General features: G+C 34.6%; 1 protein-coding gene and 1 long non-coding RNA gene across 3 annotated transcripts in view; one reads left to right on the top strand and one right to left on the bottom strand.

Moving 5' to 3' along the window:
- The window catches only part of GLRA3 (glycine receptor alpha 3), a 184,555-nt gene that overhangs the window by 147,735 nt on the left and 15,780 nt on the right, over window positions 1-21,040 (bottom strand). For both annotated transcript variants that reach the window (XM_008536471.2, XM_008536472.2), the window contains exon 2: window positions 3,899-4,026. In XM_008536471.2, the coding sequence (XP_008534693.1) occupies window positions 3,899-4,026 (128 nt within the window). The remainder of the gene's footprint in view (window positions 1-3,898; window positions 4,027-21,040) is intronic.
- Window positions 3,050-21,040, top strand: part of LOC139081590 (uncharacterized) — an 83,337-nt gene continuing 65,346 nt past the window's right edge. Inside the window, exons 1-2 of the long non-coding RNA XR_011536719.1 lie at window positions 3,050-3,178; window positions 4,604-4,708. This is a non-coding gene — a long non-coding RNA (uncharacterized lncRNA). The remainder of the gene's footprint in view (window positions 3,179-4,603; window positions 4,709-21,040) is intronic.

Raw genomic sequence — 21,040 nt, 5'->3', positions numbered from 1 at the left:
TAGAATTCTGTAGTTTGATAATTGTATAAAATTTCTTTAATGTCAAATGTATAAACAAGAGATTATCATTGAATATTATTCAGTGATAAAAAGAAATGAGCTATCAAACCATAGAAAGACATAGAGGAATCTTAAAAGCATATTGCTGAGTGAACAAAGCCAATCTAATTATATGACGTTTCAGAAAAGACAAAACTCTAGAGACAGTGAAAAGATCAGTGGTTGCCAGATCAGTGGTTTGAGTGAAGAGGAAAGAAAGAAGGACATTCATAGCTGAAGCACAGGGGATTTTTTAGGGCGGTGAAACTATTCTGTATGATACAGTAATGCTGGACACATGAGGTTACACATTTGTCAAAACCCATAAAATGTACAACCCAAAGAATGAGCCCTAATGTAAACTATGGATTTTAGTTAATAATAATGTGTCAATATTGATTCATCAATTGTAACTAATGTAACACTACTACAGGATGTAAACAGTAAGGGAAGCTGTAGGGGATGGGAGAGTGTATGTGGGAACTCTCTGTACTTTCCAAGCAATTTTTCTGTAAACCCAAAACTGTTCTAAAAAAAAGTGCAGAAATTTAAAAAAAAAGATGAGAAAAAACCCAGAGCTCAGAAAATACATCAACTTACTCCTGTCCTGAAAAAACAAAGTATTTTATTGTATTTTTGTATGGGTGTGGAGAGAGAAAAAGTATTTTCCTAGGTTTATTTTTTTTTTCATTAACACTTTAACACATGAAGAAGTGAGAACTAAACCATTTAAGTCATTGTAATATATTTTTACATCTATTTTGGCAAATTCTCATTCTTTTTTCTCCTTTTTAAAAAAAATATTTAGTTAATCTTACTCATTTACTTTTTCAAAATAACTTACACTAGTGGAATATCATGTTACTGGTATTCATATCTCTAAAGTCTCATAGTATTAATTCTTTGACATATTGTAAGGAAAAGTATATATATTAGCAGGTTTAAATTAACTCGTTTGATTAGCTAGATAAATACCTTTAAAAAATCCACAAGGGGAAAAACACTTAAACATGGCAGAGGACATTATAATTTTAGTTTTGTGAGCTACCACATATAAAGACTGCTAAAATTATAACTATTATAAATATCTTCACTTCATACTTCTGTTTGATGAGCTTCTTTTTTAAAGAGGTACTGTGGGTCTCTACTTACTTGACAATAGTAGAGCTGATCTTACACTCCTTTGTCTATTCTGACAGGTCTTGGATATATTGTATTAGCATGTAAATATCTCAAAAATATCCAAATATATTTTATTTATATTTCAATGCTGGGCAATGAAATGATGGTCAAAATATTACGATTTTAGTTTATTCAATAAAACGAAACAGCATTGAATTTGCTTAGTTTGGAGGTAGAGTTATGTGAATGTTCCTAGACACAACAACATTTCACTTTGGCAATTGAGGAAAAAGCAAGAGTGTTAGCTAAAAACTAATTCATTAAGTTATTTTTTTAAATTGACATTATTATTTTTGATAATCAAATGCGGCATGCACTTGTTTTTCTGATATTCGGAGTACAAGATATCTTGAAAAACCATAAACAAGAGATCACGCCCCCCCTCCTCGTCCCACACTTCTCTATTCCTTTAAGGACAGAGAAATTCTTGCTGGGGAGTAAGAATTGATTTTCCCACTATCAATCAAAAAAATCTACTCACCACTGAACAGGCTTGATTATCAGCTAGTTTTTAGAAACGGATTTTTATTAAAAATCAAAAGAAGAGAGGGGCCGGGGCTGTGGCCAAGTGGTTAAGTTCACACTCTCCACTTCAGGAGACTGGGGTTTGCGGGTTCAGAACCTGGGCATGGACCTACACATCGCTCATCAAGCCGTACTGGGTGGCGTCCCACATAGAAGAACTAGCATGACCTAAACTAGTATATACAACTATGTCCTGGGGGCTTTGGTGAGAAAACAAAAAAAGAGGAAGATTGGCAACAGATGTTAGCTCAGGGCCAAACTTCCTCACCAAGAAAAGAAAAAAGGAAGAATCAGTACATATTTCAAGCAAGGTCAAATCCTTGGAGTCCTTTCCTGGCCTCGCAAATAAACAGTAATAATTAATCACACTTAAGATGGTTTAAAGTTTCATTTATCTGTTAAATGATTGAAATAAGAAAATAAAAGTAAACTTTCTAAGACAACAGACAAGGCATTGAGACCACTGTTGTGTAGTTAGTAGCTGTATTTTTATTAAGATATCTGTTGTCTGCGGCATATTCACAGACATTTGAAAACAGAATACATTTCCCACTTTAACTTTTGGTGAAAACAAAGAAATACTTCTGAACCACAGAATTTAGAGTCACCACGATGAATCCACTTATTACCCATCACGTTTCTTGTGGTTTACTCACATGACGACTGCTTATTTTTCAAGGTCCATTCAAAATCACTTCTCGACCTAATGTAGTGATATTGCTTTCCCTCAATTTGTAAAAGATTCTCCTAATGCTGAAATTTCTCGTTTTCATTTGTGTATGACGTCTTTTAAGCTGTATTATTTTCTCACAGTTTACATTCTGTGTTTTTCTCCTGTGTGGTTAAAAATATTTTTTGTCAAAATGCTTAAAAACAAATCAAGAAATGCAATCCACAATTTAAGTGTTAAACTCATTTTAAAATTGAAGTAATTCATTGTTTTCTACTCACAACTTATCAAAAAATTTTACTCCTATCTTTTTCTCCTGCTACTCATTCTTGTTATTTATTAGTCCTCGAAAATTAATTCTTACACCATTGTTAAGCAATCCTTTCTTTTTAGTCTCATAAAAACAAAATCAGGAAAAAAATTATTGTAGACTACATTGTTTTTGTTTTCACCTTTAAGAATGAAAATAGCTTAACTGAATCCCATGGAAAAGGTGTGAATTGACATAACTTAGATTACTTTTATTTTTTCCAAGGAAGATTAGCCCTGAGCTAACAGCCACAGGCAATCCTCGTCTTTTTGCTGGCAAAGATTGGCCCTGAGCTAACATCCGTGCCCATCCCATCTTCCTCTGTTTTACATGCGGGACGCCTGCCACAGCATGGCTTGATAAGCCATGGGTAGGTCTGCCTCCAGGACGGGAAACAGCCAACCCTGGGGCCGCTGAAGCGGAGTATGAGAATTTAAGCACTGCATCACCAGGTGGGCCTCTTAGATTACTTTTTTATTGACTAAAATAATATTTAAGAGATATTAAATAAGTAGGGGCATGGAAGTAGCTTTCTAATCTTTTATCCTAGATTAAATTACAGGACGTATTATGGTTTTGGATAATCTACATACCACTTGTCTAAATACGTTGATTATCACTATACTGAATAGAAGAACAAAAAAGGAGTACTTTTAAGTTGATAATTACTTTCCTGTAAATTCAGGTAAAAGATTTGGGAGGTAGGAAAATTTCTTAAATGTTATCAGTGGCTCTTAGTTATCCAGACCCTTCTTCAATGCATAAATTCAACAGCTGTTTCATTCTCCACAATACAGAGTCCTGCTGAGGGGAATTTAAAATGTGGGAAGGTTTATTACTAACTCTAAAACAACTTCTATTCCAGTTAGTGAGAATATACACTAAATTTTATTTCCTAAATGAATAATTTCCTAAAATGAACCGCCACGACCATAAGTTTTATAACAATTAGAGAAGGTGAAAAAAACATTATTGGTCCAAAGAAAACAAATTATGATCGCTATTAACATGAGAATAAATTTCTTCTTTCAAGATGGATCTTTGTCTAGTACAATACTTGGAAGATTGTTGGAAATAAGTGTTAGAATTTTTGGTGGAATCAATTTGAAAATTTATCTTGTTTAATCATATTTAAAACACATTTCATATATAGTAGTTAGCAAAACAATTACCTTTAAAATTGGGTCTGATTCTTGCGTCATACCCCGATGTCCTCCCCATTAATTTATCCAGAAAGTCAGAAGGTGACATTGGAGCACTTCGAGATCTTGCACTATCTGTTTCTTTTGTGGCAACCAAACTATAAATGAGAAAAAGATACAGATTTTACCAAAAAAAGTCTTCCTGACAATTGTTGCCTACAAATATAAGATAAAAATGCTAAGCAAAAATACCTTTGAAAATACAAAGAAAAGCTTTATATGCTATACAGTGAATATTATCGTAATAACAGTTAGATTTTTGTAGATTTACAGTTCTATTTATAAGTCTTCAAGTATTCAGCCCGGGGGTCAGAGGTGACATTATTTTGTGTTAAGTGTGGAAACAAAGCCACATCCAAATTATTGGGCTTTCAAAGTTTGTATTTACCCAAACTTGGTTTCTAATTGCAAATTTTAGCAAAAAAGTATCCTTTAGTGATTCAGGCATAAGAAAATATGAAAATATAGCTGTGAAACACGATTCTTATTGTTTTTATTGAAGGAAAAATATGACCTTTCAGGTTTTGTGAATTTTTCTTAACAGTAATAAAACTTCCATCCAATAGATAAAAACATTTCTTCATTTGGAGTTCATTTCTTCAACTGGAGCGCTTCCTATATTAGCAACATACCCAGATAAATTCATTCTACTCTCACTTTGTCATTCATCTACAGGACATTTTGCTCAGATCTATAATTTGTGCATCAAGATTGAGAAATTACCGTAAACGTGCTCTGTGCATCTGGACATTATTTGCTGAGAAACTGTGTCCAGGGAAGGTAAAGTGTTATTGTATTTTTTTCATTCAAATATTTTCTGTTTTATGCAGCTGCTCATCCTAGAAGCCCATAAGTGTACCTGCATCCCTGTCCAGTCCCTCGTTTAGGTAGGTTGGTCCACAGAAGACCTGCTTGGTAATATCAAATGATTCTTTTCATCCACAGAGCTTTTCTCAGGGAAGTGAAGCAGACTTTCTGAGTACGCATGTCTTTGAAACTGATATATCAAAACTGATGTTACTTCCTGGAGATTGTCAATCATCACATCTTCCCAGCTCTGTCACTCAACTAAGGGCATTGACAAACCCTCAACCTTTGTGGTCACCGCTTGACCTTAGCAGTATCAAGTTATGAAATTCCTCCTGCCAGAGTTTCTAATAAATAGCGAAAATGGGCCTTAACACTGTCACCATTAAATTATCTACCATGCATATATATTCAAGGACTCATAGAGACATTTTAAAATCCAGTATCAATGATAATTGTGAGAATGACACTTCTGAAAGCATAATATCACAACTAACAGCCCCTATTACTCTTGCCCTGTTCTAGAGGCTCTATCTAGTTCTGGACATTTTAAGTCACTTATCTTCCCAATGACTCTCACCCTTATCTTTCTCGCTAAACAGAAGTTTCTCCTTTCTCTATTTTGTTGGTTCCATATTACTTTGTTACCCTTTATCTCTGATTATCACTGATCAGTTGAGTCCCCGTCATTGTGATCTCTGGAAAGTTTATTCTAATGTAATAATCATCATCACCATCATGAAAATAAAAAAAGAAGAAACTCACTACCTTCTCAAAAACTCTAGAACTTTCCTCTCCCATCTGGTTTTAAGTAACTTTTACCTGTCCTCTTAAGTAACATTTACTCATTTTCCATGGCCCAAACATAAAGAGGGCAGAAAGACATTGTCAGAGCTCTCATAGCTACATATTGCTGCTTCTTAACCATTCCTTTTATTTCTTTTGCAAAATCCTTCCTTCCAGTTGTTAGAAAATAACAACAGGGCTGGCCTTGGAGTCCATCAGTTAAGTTCAGCGTGCTCCATTTTGGCGGCGTGGGCATGCACCTACACCACTTGTCAGTGGCTGTATTGTGGTGGTGACCCACCTACAAAATAGAGGAAGATTGGCACAGACATTAGCTCAGGGTGAATCTTCCTCAGGAAAAAAGAGAAAAGAAACATCTACATTTTCCTATAAATGAATAAACCAACTTACTTGTATCTGAACCAATAATACTCTGCCCCTCACCTTTTAAAAGATAATAGATAACTAGGTATGGTTAGCTGGCAATCCCTCACATTTTGCACTGCAAGGGGGAGATTATCACAGATTATCCAGGTCAGCCCTACATACAATGGCATGCATCCTTATAAGAGAGAGCAAGAGTATATTTGATTACAGACAGAAGAGGGAAGGCAATGTGGCCATAGAGGCAGAGATTAGAGTGATGTGGCCACAGCCAGGGAATGCCAGAGTCAACATAGGCTGGAAGAGGAAGGAACAAATTCTCCCCTAGAACCTTTAGAGCTTAGTGTGGTCCTACACAAACCTTGTTTTGGGCCCAGGGAACTGGTTTCAGACTTCTGGCCTCCAGAACTGTGAGATAATAAATTTCGGTTGTTTTAAGCCACCAACGTTGTAGTAATTTATTACAGCAGACACAGGGCACTAATACAACAGGAAGTGGTATATATCCTCATGCTTCAAGATAGGCAAACATCTCATTCATCCTCTAAACAAGAATGTGTAGAAAGAGAAAGGCTTTCATATAATTTATTAGGTGCGAAGCACTGTACTGAGAATAGTAAAGTATATAGAACACAAATTTGAACCCTTAAAGTATTCACTGTTCAGTATATTACTCTGTCTGGACCCAGCTGGGGTCTTCAGAGAATCCTTGAGAAGTATCAGTGATCAGGAGCTGGAAAGTGAGATTACAAAGAAGCAAAAGATTGCCTGGCTCCCTTCTTTCTACAGTTATAAACAAAATCTTTATGTTTTATAACAGGAATTCGCAACCAAGCTCTGTAGATCGATGCTATAAAAAAATGAGAAAATTCTGAGCAGAGAAATATTCCAAATTTTTTTTACTAATTTTGTCCCTTCAATGACACAAGAACCATTCAACTGCTTATGGACAATTAATTTTATTTCTAAAGATTCACAATTTTGACTCAAAGGGAATTATTGTCAGCAAAACTACATTAAGTAATTGGCTAAAAAGCACTTCTACATGGTCTATCCTTTCCTTTTCTGAAGGGGTGAAGGCTGTGCATATGGGAAGACTTCCTGTCACCTACAACTCTTGCTCTGGTATATTTCTCCTAGAACTTTCTTCCTGTGAGAGTAATATCTGAGACTGGCACCATGTGAATACCAGTAAACTGTTTTCAGAGAACTGTAGTCACTGAAGAGAGCTTATAGTAATAAATACATAGTTTGAGGCTCCATAAGACCAATCTGAATCTTACTCTAATTTTGAGTAGTCAACATCATCTGTAAATACATATTCACAAACATTTTTTTTAAGTTGTTAAAATTCATGGTAGGAGGAGGCAGTGAGAAGAAATCTAAGATTAATTTAGAATGGATTTTGGATAAGAAATTTTGTTTATTATGAAGTCTATTTTTTCTTGTCTACACTTCCCAGCTTCAGCAAAACTGTCATATTTATAGCAAGTTACGAAGGTTGTTAGCAAATTACTCATGATCAGTACTTTTCAAAGAAGCAGCTTTGAAATTTTCAGAAGACTTTTATTTATAAAAATTCAAAATCTGTGTTAATTTCCCTGCCTCCCACAGTTAGCTCTTCTTTTTTATGTTATACCAAGTACTGAACTTACTATTAACTATTCTTGGAAACTGTATACAGGCTCATACATCAATGAACATGTTTTTCACTTAAGTATTTCATATATTCTTATTTTTATAAAGACATGATACTTAAAAGTTCAGAGACTTCAACTTCTGAGAGACTGGTAGAAACCTATTCACTTAAGCATTGAAATCAAACAACAGCATTTATCAAAAATGTAAGTCTGTTCCCCTCTCCCCCCCTCCCCTCCCATCCTATTCAATGAGACAAGAAGGTAAATATATCCATTTTTGGAGGACAGAAACAACCACTAAATATAAATGCCTTCAAGTTGAATTTTAATATAATTATCAATACCTATTTTCCTATGCTATATGCACCTTAAAATTGAGAGAAAATATGAAAGTTGTAGCTGGGAAACATCATGTGGGTTTGAGACAAGTCTCAGCACATGGGGCCACAAACCTCCACGCATCTATTTTCGTGAGTTGATTTGCACAGAAGGAAGAGTGACTTGTGGGGAACAAACCAGTGCTCTGACTCCTGAGGCAGAGAAACTTTGGGATATGATGGAGACAGACAGTTTACTATGTATTCTATAGCTCCATGAATCAATCCTGTAGGGTTACAATTCCTTGTAAAAAAATTTTTAGTTATTATTATTTGAAACTTTCTGAATTGTAGGAATATAAGCAATTGATATTTCTAGCCCCAGTTTGAAAAGTAAGTCACAGATCAGAAGAGATGAGCGTTCTTCCCATTTTTTTGTGGCTTCAGTCTCTTTATAGGAGAACGAAAGAAAAACTGGGTTGTCTGGGAATATGTGAAGTTTTGAGCATTCCATACTGTCAAAGGTTTAGAAATAGCCAAAGTAAAACCAATGAATCATTCAAGCAGTAATTAGTAAAAGTTTACTTTGCACACGTCAAAAAGACAGTCTGCAAAAAGGAAGCACTCAAACCAAAACACAGAATGAGCCTCAGGGGAACATTGTTATAAGCAGCTTATACAGTGATAAAGCAGTGGCTGTTTATTCTTCATGGTGATTAGTTATAATATTAGAATTTTCAGAGGTTGCCTCATATCCACTTGGGAAATAGGTCAAATTTTGCTTATAATTTCCAGTGGCATTAGCAAGAAATGGCCAAGGTCAAGTCAGTCTTGCAAAAAAAGCTAAACTAAACTTGGTTTGTATGACAAAATTGGTTCTGTCTGATCAGGGAACTTTCAAGATTGGTCTCCACTTGTTTTTGATTTTAACAATTTTAAAGCATACTGCTTTAGAAAAGGAATCACTGTTTGCCACGAAGACACTAATAGTGAAGCAGGCTTTAAATTGATTGTTTGATATTAATTATTTAAAAAACATGGACAAAGTGGAAGAATATAAAAGGACGGTTCTTGAACACCTCTGGAAACTCAGAGAAATAACTAAAAGTTAACAGGGTACTGGGATCTTGATTCTTGCCCCTGTGAGCCATGTGCCAGCAAAATATGTTTATCATTTCTACCTGAACTTTGGTGAGGCCTGGACTATTTTAATTTGCTTAACAATAGAAATGGTAATTGCTTCTTGATTTGTTGGGCACTAGATTCATATACATAATACCATTTAATTCTTATAACAACCTTGTTAATTAGATCTGATTACTATGTTTTACAGATGAAGAAACCAAAGTATAGAGAGGTTTTTTGCCAGGCCACTCAGATATTAAATGTATAAACTAATATTTTAAATCAAATCAAACTGTCCACTGAAAACAACTATACATAGTTTAAAAAAAATCTGTGCATTGGAGAGCTGAAAGCACAATGAAAAATCATGTGGCTAAGACCTAAGAATAAATAAACTCACAAAAGTGTGCCAAGCGTTTAGGGGTTCATTTCCTGTTAGGGGAACTCAGCTGAGGGGTAGCTGAATGGTTAACAATTTGTGTAAAAGTTTTGAAAGCTTCATGGATGTAGAGGGACAAAAGTTGTATTCCAGGACTCACCAAAAGGGTGAACTCCTGTAAGTTGGAGGTTTGAAATCTCAGAGAATTACAACTTTTGAGTAAAACTAAACCAGAAACATAGAAACCTTAGCAAAAAGCTAAGCATAGCTTGGAATCATCTCAATTTCCAAAACCAGAACATAATAATCACAGATTGCCAGCAACCTAGCTTTCTAATAAAACCAAACCTAAATCATTTTTGGAGAAAGAATAAAATATCACTCTAACCCTCAAATCATTCTAATTTTCTGCGTACAATACTGGAATGCAATAAAAAAAGTAGAAAAGACAAAAAAAGAAGTAGAAGAGAAAAAAACTACAAGATAAACATGGAATAAGAAATAGACACAAATGATTCAAATGATGGATTCGTCACTCTAACTTTAAATGACTAGTGTTTTATATGTTTAAACAGCTAAAAAACAAGATTGATAATTTCGGCAGGGAAATTTAATTAAAAATAAGAAGCAAATGGAAATTTTCTTATCCAAAAATAAAATAAATAAAATTAAGAACTCAGCTGTCTTTGATTAGGAACAGCTGAGGGAAGAATTAGTGATTTGGAAGATAGATCATTAGAAAATGTACAGAGGAGAGGCCAGCCCTGTGGTGTAGTGATTAAGTTTGGCACTCTCCATTTCAGTGGCCCAGATTTTCAGGTCTAGATCCTGGGCACAGACCTACACCACTCATCAGCTGTGCTGAGGTGGCTATCCACAAATAAACTGGAGGAAGATTGTCACAGGTCTTGACTCAGGGCTAACCTTCCTCAAGCAAAAACAAGAGGAGGCTTGGCAACAGGTGATAGCTCAGGTCAAATTTTCCTGAGCAAAGAATAATGTACAGAGGAGACATGAGAAGACAATAAAATGCAAAATAGAGAACAGACAGTAAAAAACATACAGTGAAAAAGATTAATATCTGTGAAACTGGAAAGCCAGAATGTGAAGATAAGAGATTGGAACAAAAGCAAAATGTGAAGAGTGAATTGCTGAGAATATTCTAAAACTAAGGATATATAGCTGCAGAATCAATAAGTATTACAAATTTCAAGAAATAGTTTTATTAAAATCTTCTTGATAAATCATAGCAAACCTGACAAAAAATAAACACAAGGAGAAAAACCATAAGTGCAATTGATATCAAAGCAATTTCATTGAATTTTTATGGATTCTAAATTATAAAAGTTTAATGTTGACTGTTTTCTGATAATTATTTAATTTATGTGATTAATAGACACAACTCAATGGGACACACTGGTTAATAATTCAGGAAATTGAAGTTTTGCTGATTTATACAGTAGGCTTTCTGTCTCACTTTCAATTTATGGTCCAGACTCTCAAGTGGATTCTTTGTGTGTGAGTGTGTGTGTGTGGTGAGAACATATAAGGTCTACTCTCTTAGCAACTTTTAAATATATAATACAGTATTGTTAACTATAGTCACCATTCAAGTAGGTTCTTAAGACTTTCTTTCAATCATAGTACACTTCCTGATTCCATTTATTCTCCCAATTTTCTAGATCACTATTTCACACTTACCTTTTGTCTCAAATCTTTAATACCTAATTCCCTACTCTCATTCCTCTAGGGAATAGAATAAGCCAAAAGATCTTAATCTCCCACTGCCTGATCTTTCCTTCTACCAGCATTAGAAGTCATATGATCCTGCCTTCACTCCTATTACTGTGGCTGAGCTAGCTGTCTTTGCCACCAGCATAGGCCAACTTCCCTGAATGTGCACTAGATCCCATCTACTTACCTACTTAAGAATATCATCTAGCCTTGTCTCTTCCATCAACAATACTTTCTCTATGGGCTCGTTCTAATCATCATACTAACCATGCTATTATTTCTCTTATTAAAACAAGACACAACAAAACCTCTTTTCACCTCACTACTCATTTCAGCTACCTGTCCATTTCTTCTTTCTCCATAAAGTGAAATAGTGTGAAATAATTACTTATACTCTGTGTGTTTAATTCTTTTCTTTATATTTTCTCTTGAACCCACACCAGCCTCCTTCACTACTCCATCAATACAATGCTTTTGTCAAGGTCCTAATATCTACCACATTGTCAAATCCAAGGGTTAATTAGTATTACCCATCTTACATGAATAGCATGAAAAAACAGTTGATCCCCCCCAAATTTTGTAATACTTATTTCACCTGGTCTTCTGTAACCTGTTTTCTCTCACTTTTTATCCTCCGTTTACTTTTGAATCTTAATTGGTGGTTCCTCTTTATCACCTTGACCTCTAAATGTTGGAGTGCTTTTTCTTAATTATTGATCCTTTCCTCTAACTACGGTTTCTCCCATGGTGATCTCATCTGATCTCATGGCTTTAAATATGGTATAGAGTAAATTGAACACTTTAATATTATATCTCCAGTCATGAATTCTTCCTGCACTATAAACAGTTAGGTCCAACTGCCTACTTGACATCTCCATTTGAATACCTGAAACTTATGTCCAAATAAAACTCCTATTATTCCCATACAAACTTGCTCCTTCTCCATTATTTTCAAATTTCGTTAATGGCAATTACATCTTTCCAGTTCTCAGGATGAAAATCTTTGATAATCCTTGACTTCTCTTTTTATTTCACATATCATATCTATCTGGTTGCCTCTACCTTCTAATTTTATCTATAATCCAACCACATCTCACCATGTCCTCTTCAACTCCTCTGGTACCACTTACCACTAGACATTCTCTTTGCTTGGAATGCTCGTTGGTCCTTTATTCATCTAATTAACTTCTACTTCTCCTTATGATCTAGGTTTAAGCATCCTTTACTCAGGAAGCCCTAGCTATTCTTTCTGATTTCATAAAAATTCTACTAAAATATTTCTCAAATTTGTGTCCGTCACGAGTAGCACTTGTTACAATTGCAATTGTCATTTTTTATTAGGGTTAATCAATCAATGTCTGTCTCCTACTTTGTAAGATCTACTATTCAAGCAAAACTCATGAGGGTTCCATTTGTTGTAATAGCCCCATCAGTATTTCAGAGCATCCAGAGTAACTAACTGAATAAATATTTTTTAAATAAATTAACTAAATATAATGATGGAGATATGATTCTCCAAGTCTAGCAATAATCATACTTGGAGTATATGTTTAAGATTAGAGAGGGTCCAACCTTTGTCTCCTTCTATCTTTCTACCCAAGTTAGGAGTGATGCTAATGAATAGTTAGTGAAGATCATAGAATAAATATTTATCAATCGGAAAAAATTAAGATATAGAAATCTGAAAGAGAAACTTAAATCATCAAAGTTATATGTCTAAAATGGTCATTTAATGGTGGAACTGGAGAGTTTTAAATTGGAAGGTCATGGGTGCCTATTTAACTAGGCCTGATATTGCAGCGGTATCTACATTCAGTGCTTATATATATTAGTGCTTATTAGGAATGTCTGTGCTCAGTGCTTGCTAGTTGCCAGTAATAAATTACATATTGTTTGCATGGCTGTATGTGAAGGGTTATAAGCAGGGAATGGGGTGGGGAAGGAGGATTCCACTTAATAGCAAAAGTAGATGACAAAGGATTAGATGGTATAGTCATTTGAGGTTGCTTAAGTCTAATCTTTATAAATTTTTTGTCTATAAAATTTATTTTTATCATAAAATCACTCATTTTTACACTTTCAAACCACTGTGCTTAAAATTCATGGCAATTTTTATAATTTATATGAAAACTTCTATTATAACTTCTATGAAAACTATTTTCATGGGTAATAGTTTACTTTTTTATAGTTTTGGCATCACCTTATTCAACTGAAAGAACTAAAAGGTTCTAACACAGCTAATTAAGTCACTGATTTGTAGCTTCTTAATGACTTATTTTAAAGAAAACTAATAGTGTTTCAGATACATTGAAAATTACTTAGAATATACTTAAAAGTTCCTATTATGTGTCGAGTGAACAAGATAATTATGGAAGTCATCATGATACAATGGTTCAGGCTCCATATGGAAAGCCAGTAGGCTATGTTTTGGTCCAGTTTTGTCATTAACAGTTTTGTCATTAACATAGATGTTTCGCTCTCGAAAACTTGGATTTTCTTTTTCCAGTATAAAAATGGAGAATCAAAGTGGCATGTATTTATCACAGATAAATTTAGTAAAACAAATGACAGAATCTACACATATGTTTTGAAAAATGCCAAGTTCTTATGCCAGTGTTTGAATTTTTCACTTTAAACTGTAATTCTTTTGGTAAGGGATATTTTTAATTGAAGCAAAGAGAAATTCACTCATGCTAATTTATGTAAAAGGGCCTGGATGGTTATAGTAGTATCTCATGGAACTCAAGTATGGAAAATATAGACAAACCTCAGAAAAGACTGAGCACCATAACAGAAAAACATCGGATTGACCCATCCTCCCAGTTCACAGATTCAACTCAAGGCTGAAGCCACCTTACTTAGCAAGGGAGGTTCAAAACCACATTGCAAACGTATAGCTTTAGGAGCCTTAATTGACATGCCTGTTCTTTGCTCTTCCTTAAATAACTTCTCATTCAGGGCATTCAGTCTTCAGAAGTCAACTAATGAATAAATATTTAAAGCAATTTTGGTTTTATATCGTCTTCTGTTCAACAATTTGTTTTCACTTTTTGTATTCTAGCGAGATTTTAAACAATTCCAAAGAAGTTTATTAATTTGTGTAGAACTCAGCGAAATTTTTTAGGAGGAGGAGCTGCTGAAGCAGTAGTCCAAAATTTCAGTCAGGAAAAGACTGAATGGACAGATACAACAGAAAATATCTTAGAACCTGTGATGTCATGGGAAGTACAAGAGACTAAAAGAATGTCAGTGAATCTCAAATAGAGACAGAGTGCCAACATGACAACAAATGAGGCTGGAGAGTGCAGTAGATACCAGATCACGCAGTGCCTTATACATCATATCACGGACTTTTGCCTTTTAGCCCCATTTGGAAACAATGCCAGGAGTCAAGGTGAAAGCTGAGGATAGGTTTAGTACTTTTAATAACAGTGAGATTGGAGAAGAGTAGAAGAATCTAAGAGATGTACAACTAGTAAAATCTACAAAATTTAGTGATCGTTTGTTACTGGATGTGAACGAGAGGAACATCTCAAGCGTGACTGTGATGATTTTAAAAATACTTACACAAACTTTTTGACCCTCCTCCCCTCCAAAAGTGGAGCCTAGCTTTCCTCCTCTTGAATGTCGGCTATACAAAATAATTTGATAATGGCTTGTGAATTCTGTAGTTAGGTCATAAAACGCATTGCTGCTTTCACTTAGCTCTTTTGGATCACTCACTCTTCCCTGTTCAAGTAGCTACATGGGAGAAACTGAGAGCTTCTACCAATAGAATTCACCACCTTGCCAGTCATTTAACTGAGCCACCTTGAAATAGATTGTCTACCCCAGTGAAACCTTCAGATGACAGCAACCATGGCTGACATCTTGACAGTAACCTCGTGAAAGATTCTGTACAAGAACATGTACTCAAGCTATTCCTGAGTTTCTGACCCACAGGAACTTTGAGGCTAATAAATACTTATTGTTCTTTTAAGCCACTAAATTTCAGGATAATGTGTTGTGCAGCAGTAGATAAGTAATATTATGACTCTTTGTTTTCCAGCTTGAGCAACTGTATGTATGGAAATACCATTCACTGATACAGGACAGAGTGAAAAGGGAGAACAGGTTTGAGAGTTACCATAATGTGTTCACTTTTAAACCTGTTGAATTAGAGAAGGTTTTAAAACAGCTAAGAGAAACTTATCTACTGTAATAGGTTATTTTTATTTAGAAACAAAAAATTGTAATGATATTTTACTGGATGCTTTCTTTGAAAATTTGTAAGAAGTATGTTGGCATCTAAAGGTGATCACACTTGCCATTCCTTCTGCCTGAAACAATCTTCTCTTGATAACCACTTTTATTGCTCCCTTATCACCTTCAAATCTTCAAGTGACACCTTCTCAAAAGGTCTAACTAAATCACTTAGCTAAAAATGTCTTCCTTTCTCACATTTTCTCTCTTCTCTTTCTGCTCTACTTTTCTCCATAAAATTTTTTATCTAAAATAAAATTTTAATATTTTCCTCTACTAGAAGACACTTCATAAAGGTAAGGATTTTTGCTTGTTTACTGCTGTATCCCCAGTACCTGGAATATTGATTGGCAAATAGGAGACATTACATAAATATTTTTGGAATAAATGCATAAAGGGTACTTGAAATATGTCACTAGAGGAATAAGTAATATATTTTTTTGAACCAAGAAGAGGTTGATATGGAATTCAACAAGCTTTCAATAACAAATAATTTATTATTATTATTATTTTCATAAAAGCAAGGTCTTCAAGAGAGTAGTTCACATAAGGATATGTTTCCCCAGTGATGCTATCTCACAAAGACAGTGACTCAACTCCTTCAAGTTTACTGTAGCTCCAGAGAGCAATAAAAAAACCTCTTTATTTGATTTAGAACATCACTATCTCTTTGGAAAGTAGAGCACATAGAGTCTTTGTCTGGATGCTACTTCATATATCCTCTCAGAGAAAAAATGTCTTCCTTGAAAAGATCTGGTGAAAGCTATAACAAAGACTTCTGAAGTTCATAATTCATGTTCTTATTTCATTTGATAACTCATTTTTTTAATCTGAGAAGTTCAATGTTGTTAATTAGGCATTTATAATAACTAGGTTTAAAGTTATAAACTTAAATCTGTAGCTTTGTATACATATATAATTACACTAATAACTGTATTCATATGCCTTCCAGCAAAACTATGTTTAATTCCCCAAAACAATAACAAAAACAAGTATTTAAAATCTAAGAATAAACCAAACAAAAAAATTCAAAATGCTTACGGAAGAGTAAAATGAGCAGATTGCCAAGATAAGACAAAGAAGAGTATTTGTTCTCCAATATTTTATTTCATAGATAACACAGATATTTGTGTGTATGTATATATATGTACATCCATACACATGTATTGTGAATCTATATACATTAATATACACACATTTACATAGATTAATATATTAATGTATATGGATATGCATATACATACAAAGCACATATTCCTGTACTCATTTGGTTATTTATATGCATAAAAAGCAGTTACATGAGACTCTGGATGCAGTAGAGGAAAATACCAATAAAGTCTCTCTGGCCAAGGAGTATACAATATGGTAGAAGAAACAGACAGTGAACAAGTAAACATAAGTAACCAAGATAACTAGAGATTGTTTCATGTTCTCAGAAGAAATTAGCCAGGGTGAGGAAACACAAAATAAATGAGAGAGGCCATATAGGTTGGATGGCAGTAAAGACATTCTGAGGAATTGAAATGTGAGCTGAGTGGAGCAGAGGGAAGAATATTCCAGGCAGAGGGAACAGCCACTTCAAACTAATCATGTTGCGACAATCAACAATCTTTTAGCAAATAATAACATGAACTTGATCTCTTATTTCATACCATGAATATAAACAAATTTCAGATGAATTACATTTCTAAATATGTGTGTATAAAATATTTTAAAATAGTTCAAGAGCAAGCATGGGTGTTTATTTTTGCTCCCTTGCAACATCTGTTAAACTAGTACCAAATGAAAAAAGAGGTATAAACTTTAACTAAAAGACAACAAGAAGGAGATATCAAATTGGAGATTTCTACAAGTTCTGGAAGATGAAAAGAGAGGAAATAATAGATAGGTGAAGGGGGTGAGAATTTTCAGAAATGTGTTTTCAAAGTAAATGAGCACACTGAATTCAAAGGAGTTTGAACTAATAGAGAGAAATGTCTAAATTTATTACTGTAAAATTGCCAAACATTACAAATTAAGAGAAGATCCAGAAAGGTTTTGAAAGGAAAAGGAAAACACAAAAGAATGAAACCAGGTGGGCTTTAGACTTTTAAGTGAGCGTTTGTGCATGCCATAAGACGACAAGAAAAAACCTTTAAAATTCTGGGTAAAAATTATTTTTATTCTGTATTTTTAACCCAGTATTCCAGCTGTCAACTTACAGAAACAGAAACCAGTTTAAGAAGCAAAGCATTTATTTGTGATCAAAGAATTGCAATTTGAGGAGCACAGATTCAGGTAGAAACCCAATTTATGTCCCAATTACAAGAGAGGGGCTCAGAGTTTTTATGGGAAAAAGGGAGGAAGATGAAGTAAGTTGTCTTTAAAAAGAGTTCATTGGTGCGAGATGAGGTAAGGATAGGTTTGCACTTCATAGATTGGCTTGAGATTTGATCATTAGGCAAAAGGCTAGCCTTGTACTTTGTTGATTGGTTAGTGATTTGGTCATTGGCAAAGTCTAATTTCATCAGTCCTTACAAACAGGATATTCTTGTCTTTACTGACTTCTTGGAATGTTAGTGGTTTTTTCCAGTTTGGAAGACAAAGAAAACAAGATGTATAAGACTATTCCTCTGAAATGGTTGTTCAGTGTCTATCTTAACATGGCTTCACTCATGTCATCTTTCACACAGCCAATATACAAATCAATGAGAAGTAATTAAGCAGCCACAAATACAAGGAATTGAATCATGTACCTGAATAAATGGCCTCTTGGGAAAGTCATTGAAAATACGCTGCAGAAAAATCAGGAAGTAAATTAAGAAATAGAGTCCTAGAAGGAGCTGATACAACTTGGAAAGTAGACTGTGATTCCTCAGATGAGATCTATGCAGAAGGCCTCGAAAACAAACAATATAGTTTTGATCAAAAGAAGAGAGAAATCTAGGAAGGCCATTTTGCTGTGGGGCATTTGGAATATATTGCATGGAGAAAACTGAAGGATTAAGAGTGTGAGGGAAAAAATGAGTCTTTGAAGCATTTAATTTAAGTAAAGGCAAAAGAAGACAATTAGAAAATTGAGGAAAACAAAACGTAAAATAATAATGATATAAGGATATTATTTAGATATATGGAAATTATCTTCATAGTGAGAAAAACATACAGACATTTAAAAATGATTGCTCCTAGGAAAGAAAATTAAGTATAAGGAAGATGGGACTGAGAAGTGATGTGAACAGCATTAAAGCTTTCTGCACCACTTGATTTTTTTAATCCATATGCAAATTCTACTTTGAAAAAAAACTGAAGTAAAAAATTAGAAATATACAAGAATTTGTTCAAAACTTGCCACAGCAAGACAAAATGAAAAGCCTTAAAAGAAAACCTGCTTTATTTAATATCTATACTCAGTTTTTTTCTTCATTAAATATTTCTTGAAAATGTACGATACGCCAAGCATTGTTATGGGGGCTTTAGATTCAGCAACAAACAAAACAGAACACAATCCCTGATCTCAGTGGGCTCACATTCTAGTAGAATGGATTATACTAAAGAAGAAACATAAATTATTAAGTTATATATGATTTGAAAGAAAGGAAAATTTAGAGCAGAGCAAAGGACATTCAGAGTGATAGAATGTGTAGGACATGTTAAAAATTTAAATAGAGTAGATAGGGTAAGCTTCATTGAGAAGGTGATGCTTCATCAAGGCGTTGAAGGAGATCAGGGAGTTGGCCACCTGAGCATCTGAGGGAAGAGTATTCCAGGCAGAGAGAACAGCCAGCAGAAAGATTCTAAGTCAGGAGCATGCTTGATGTATTCACAGAACAAAATGGGACTGGAACAGAGTTAGCAGGGGGGTTAATAGTGAGAAATTAGATCAAAAGATTAAATGGAACACCCAAGTCATGTAGGGACATAAGAGCTTTTATAAGGAATTTGGCTTTTACTTTGAGTGAAATGGGAGATTTTAAGGCATTGAGTAGCTACACGTAACAGCTTCCCTTTTGTTTGTAAAGAATCACCACGACTGATCTGTCAAATAGAGACTGAGATGTGGCTGAGATGGTTGGCAGAGACCAGTTAGATTATTGTCGTAGTCCAGGTGACGGTGGCTCAGACCAAGGTGTCACGTTGGAGGTGATAAAAAGTGATTATACTTTAGACGTATTTTGAAGTATGAGACAGGATGATTTTCAGATTAGATTGTTAAAGAGAGATTAGAGTGAAAAAGAGATTAGAGTGAAAAAGAGAGTGGTCGAAGATGAGTCCACATTTTTTGGCCTAAGTAACTGGAAGGATAGACTTGATATTAACCAAAATGGGGGAAAGTGGGAGTGGCATAGTTTTAGGGCAAGAATCTGGATATTGGTTTCATATGTCTATTTGATATCCAAGATGCTGAGTATGCAGTTAGTTCTGTGAGTCTGGAGTCTGAGGAAGGACATCTTTTTGTTGTTTAAAGCACAAATTTGGAAAATGTTATAGATATATAGATGGTATTTAAAACCTTGAGACTAGAGCTGTTCACCAAGGGAGTTAAGTATAGATAGAAAAGAAAAGAGATGGAGGAGGAGGGAAGAAAACAGTAAAGCAGACTGAACTGGGAAGAACAGCCAGTGAAGTAGGAGGAAAACCAGTAAAGGGTGGTGTCCTGGAAGCCAGTTAGACTAAGTATATCAAGGAGGAGGGAGTTATCAATCACTGAATGCTGCTGATTGGTTGAATAAGATGAGAACTGAGAATTAGCCATTTTATTTTGCTGGGTAGATGTCAACAGCGACTTTGACAAGCACAGTTTTAGGGAATTGGTGGAGAGGAAAGCCTAATTTGAATTAGTTCAAGAGAGAAGTAGAGAGAAATTGTGGCAGTGAGTATGGCTCTAATGTACAGATCATTGAAATAATACATCAATGTTAAAAACTTACGCCTGACAAAGAGCACCACAACAAATTAAACAAGCAAATTAAATAGTAGATACATAACACAGCATAAATAGCTGAATTATTTGAGGGAATCCAACAAGTCATTTAGAAAAAGTAATTCAACAGAAGAATGGGCAAAGGATATGAATAAGCAATTCATAGAAAAGAATAGATATACACTTCAGTATACAGTATAAAAGAGGATGCTCAAACTTAAAATGAATTGCGAACTATAAAATATTTCTCAAATATTATTGCCTCTCTTTTCCTTCTGGGAAGGGATGTTCTTTCTTTTCTCTGACTTATCCCTTAGCCTTATTCCAGACCATAATCACTACAGAGTCTTTTGAAACCTTCTTTTTCTAGTTCTGTTCACTCACTACACAAACACACACACACATACACACACACACACACACACACACACACACCCCAGGAGGCACAAAGTACTTTGCAGCCTCTAAACCTTTCTTCTTTCAATCCAAAAATGATCAGAGAATTTGATCTGTTTCTGGTGTACAGCATGTTCTTGGACAATAAACAATAAAAATATTGGGTTATCAACAAATTCAAAATTAGGAAGGTGAAATCTTGTAATAGTAGACTTTCACTTTAGTCAGAAAGGGTCAGGGCACTCTAGGAGTCATGATAGTAATCATTCAAAAATCCAGAATGTGCCCTAAGAATGTTTGCTTTAGGGAATTTTATCAATTCTTTTGCTTAAATCCCATGTCTTCCACATGCCCTTCTTTGCTTATGGGAGCAGGAAACCATCCCCCTCTACTGAATTCTCC

The sequence above is a fragment of the Equus przewalskii genome, chromosome 2, assembly GCF_037783145.1.
Source record: "Equus przewalskii isolate Varuska chromosome 2, EquPr2, whole genome shotgun sequence".
In the NCBI taxonomy this organism is placed as follows: domain Eukaryota; kingdom Metazoa; phylum Chordata; class Mammalia; order Perissodactyla; family Equidae; genus Equus; species Equus przewalskii.
Note: the sequence above shows the minus strand (reverse complement) of the source record. Positions and strands in the feature narration are given on the sequence as shown.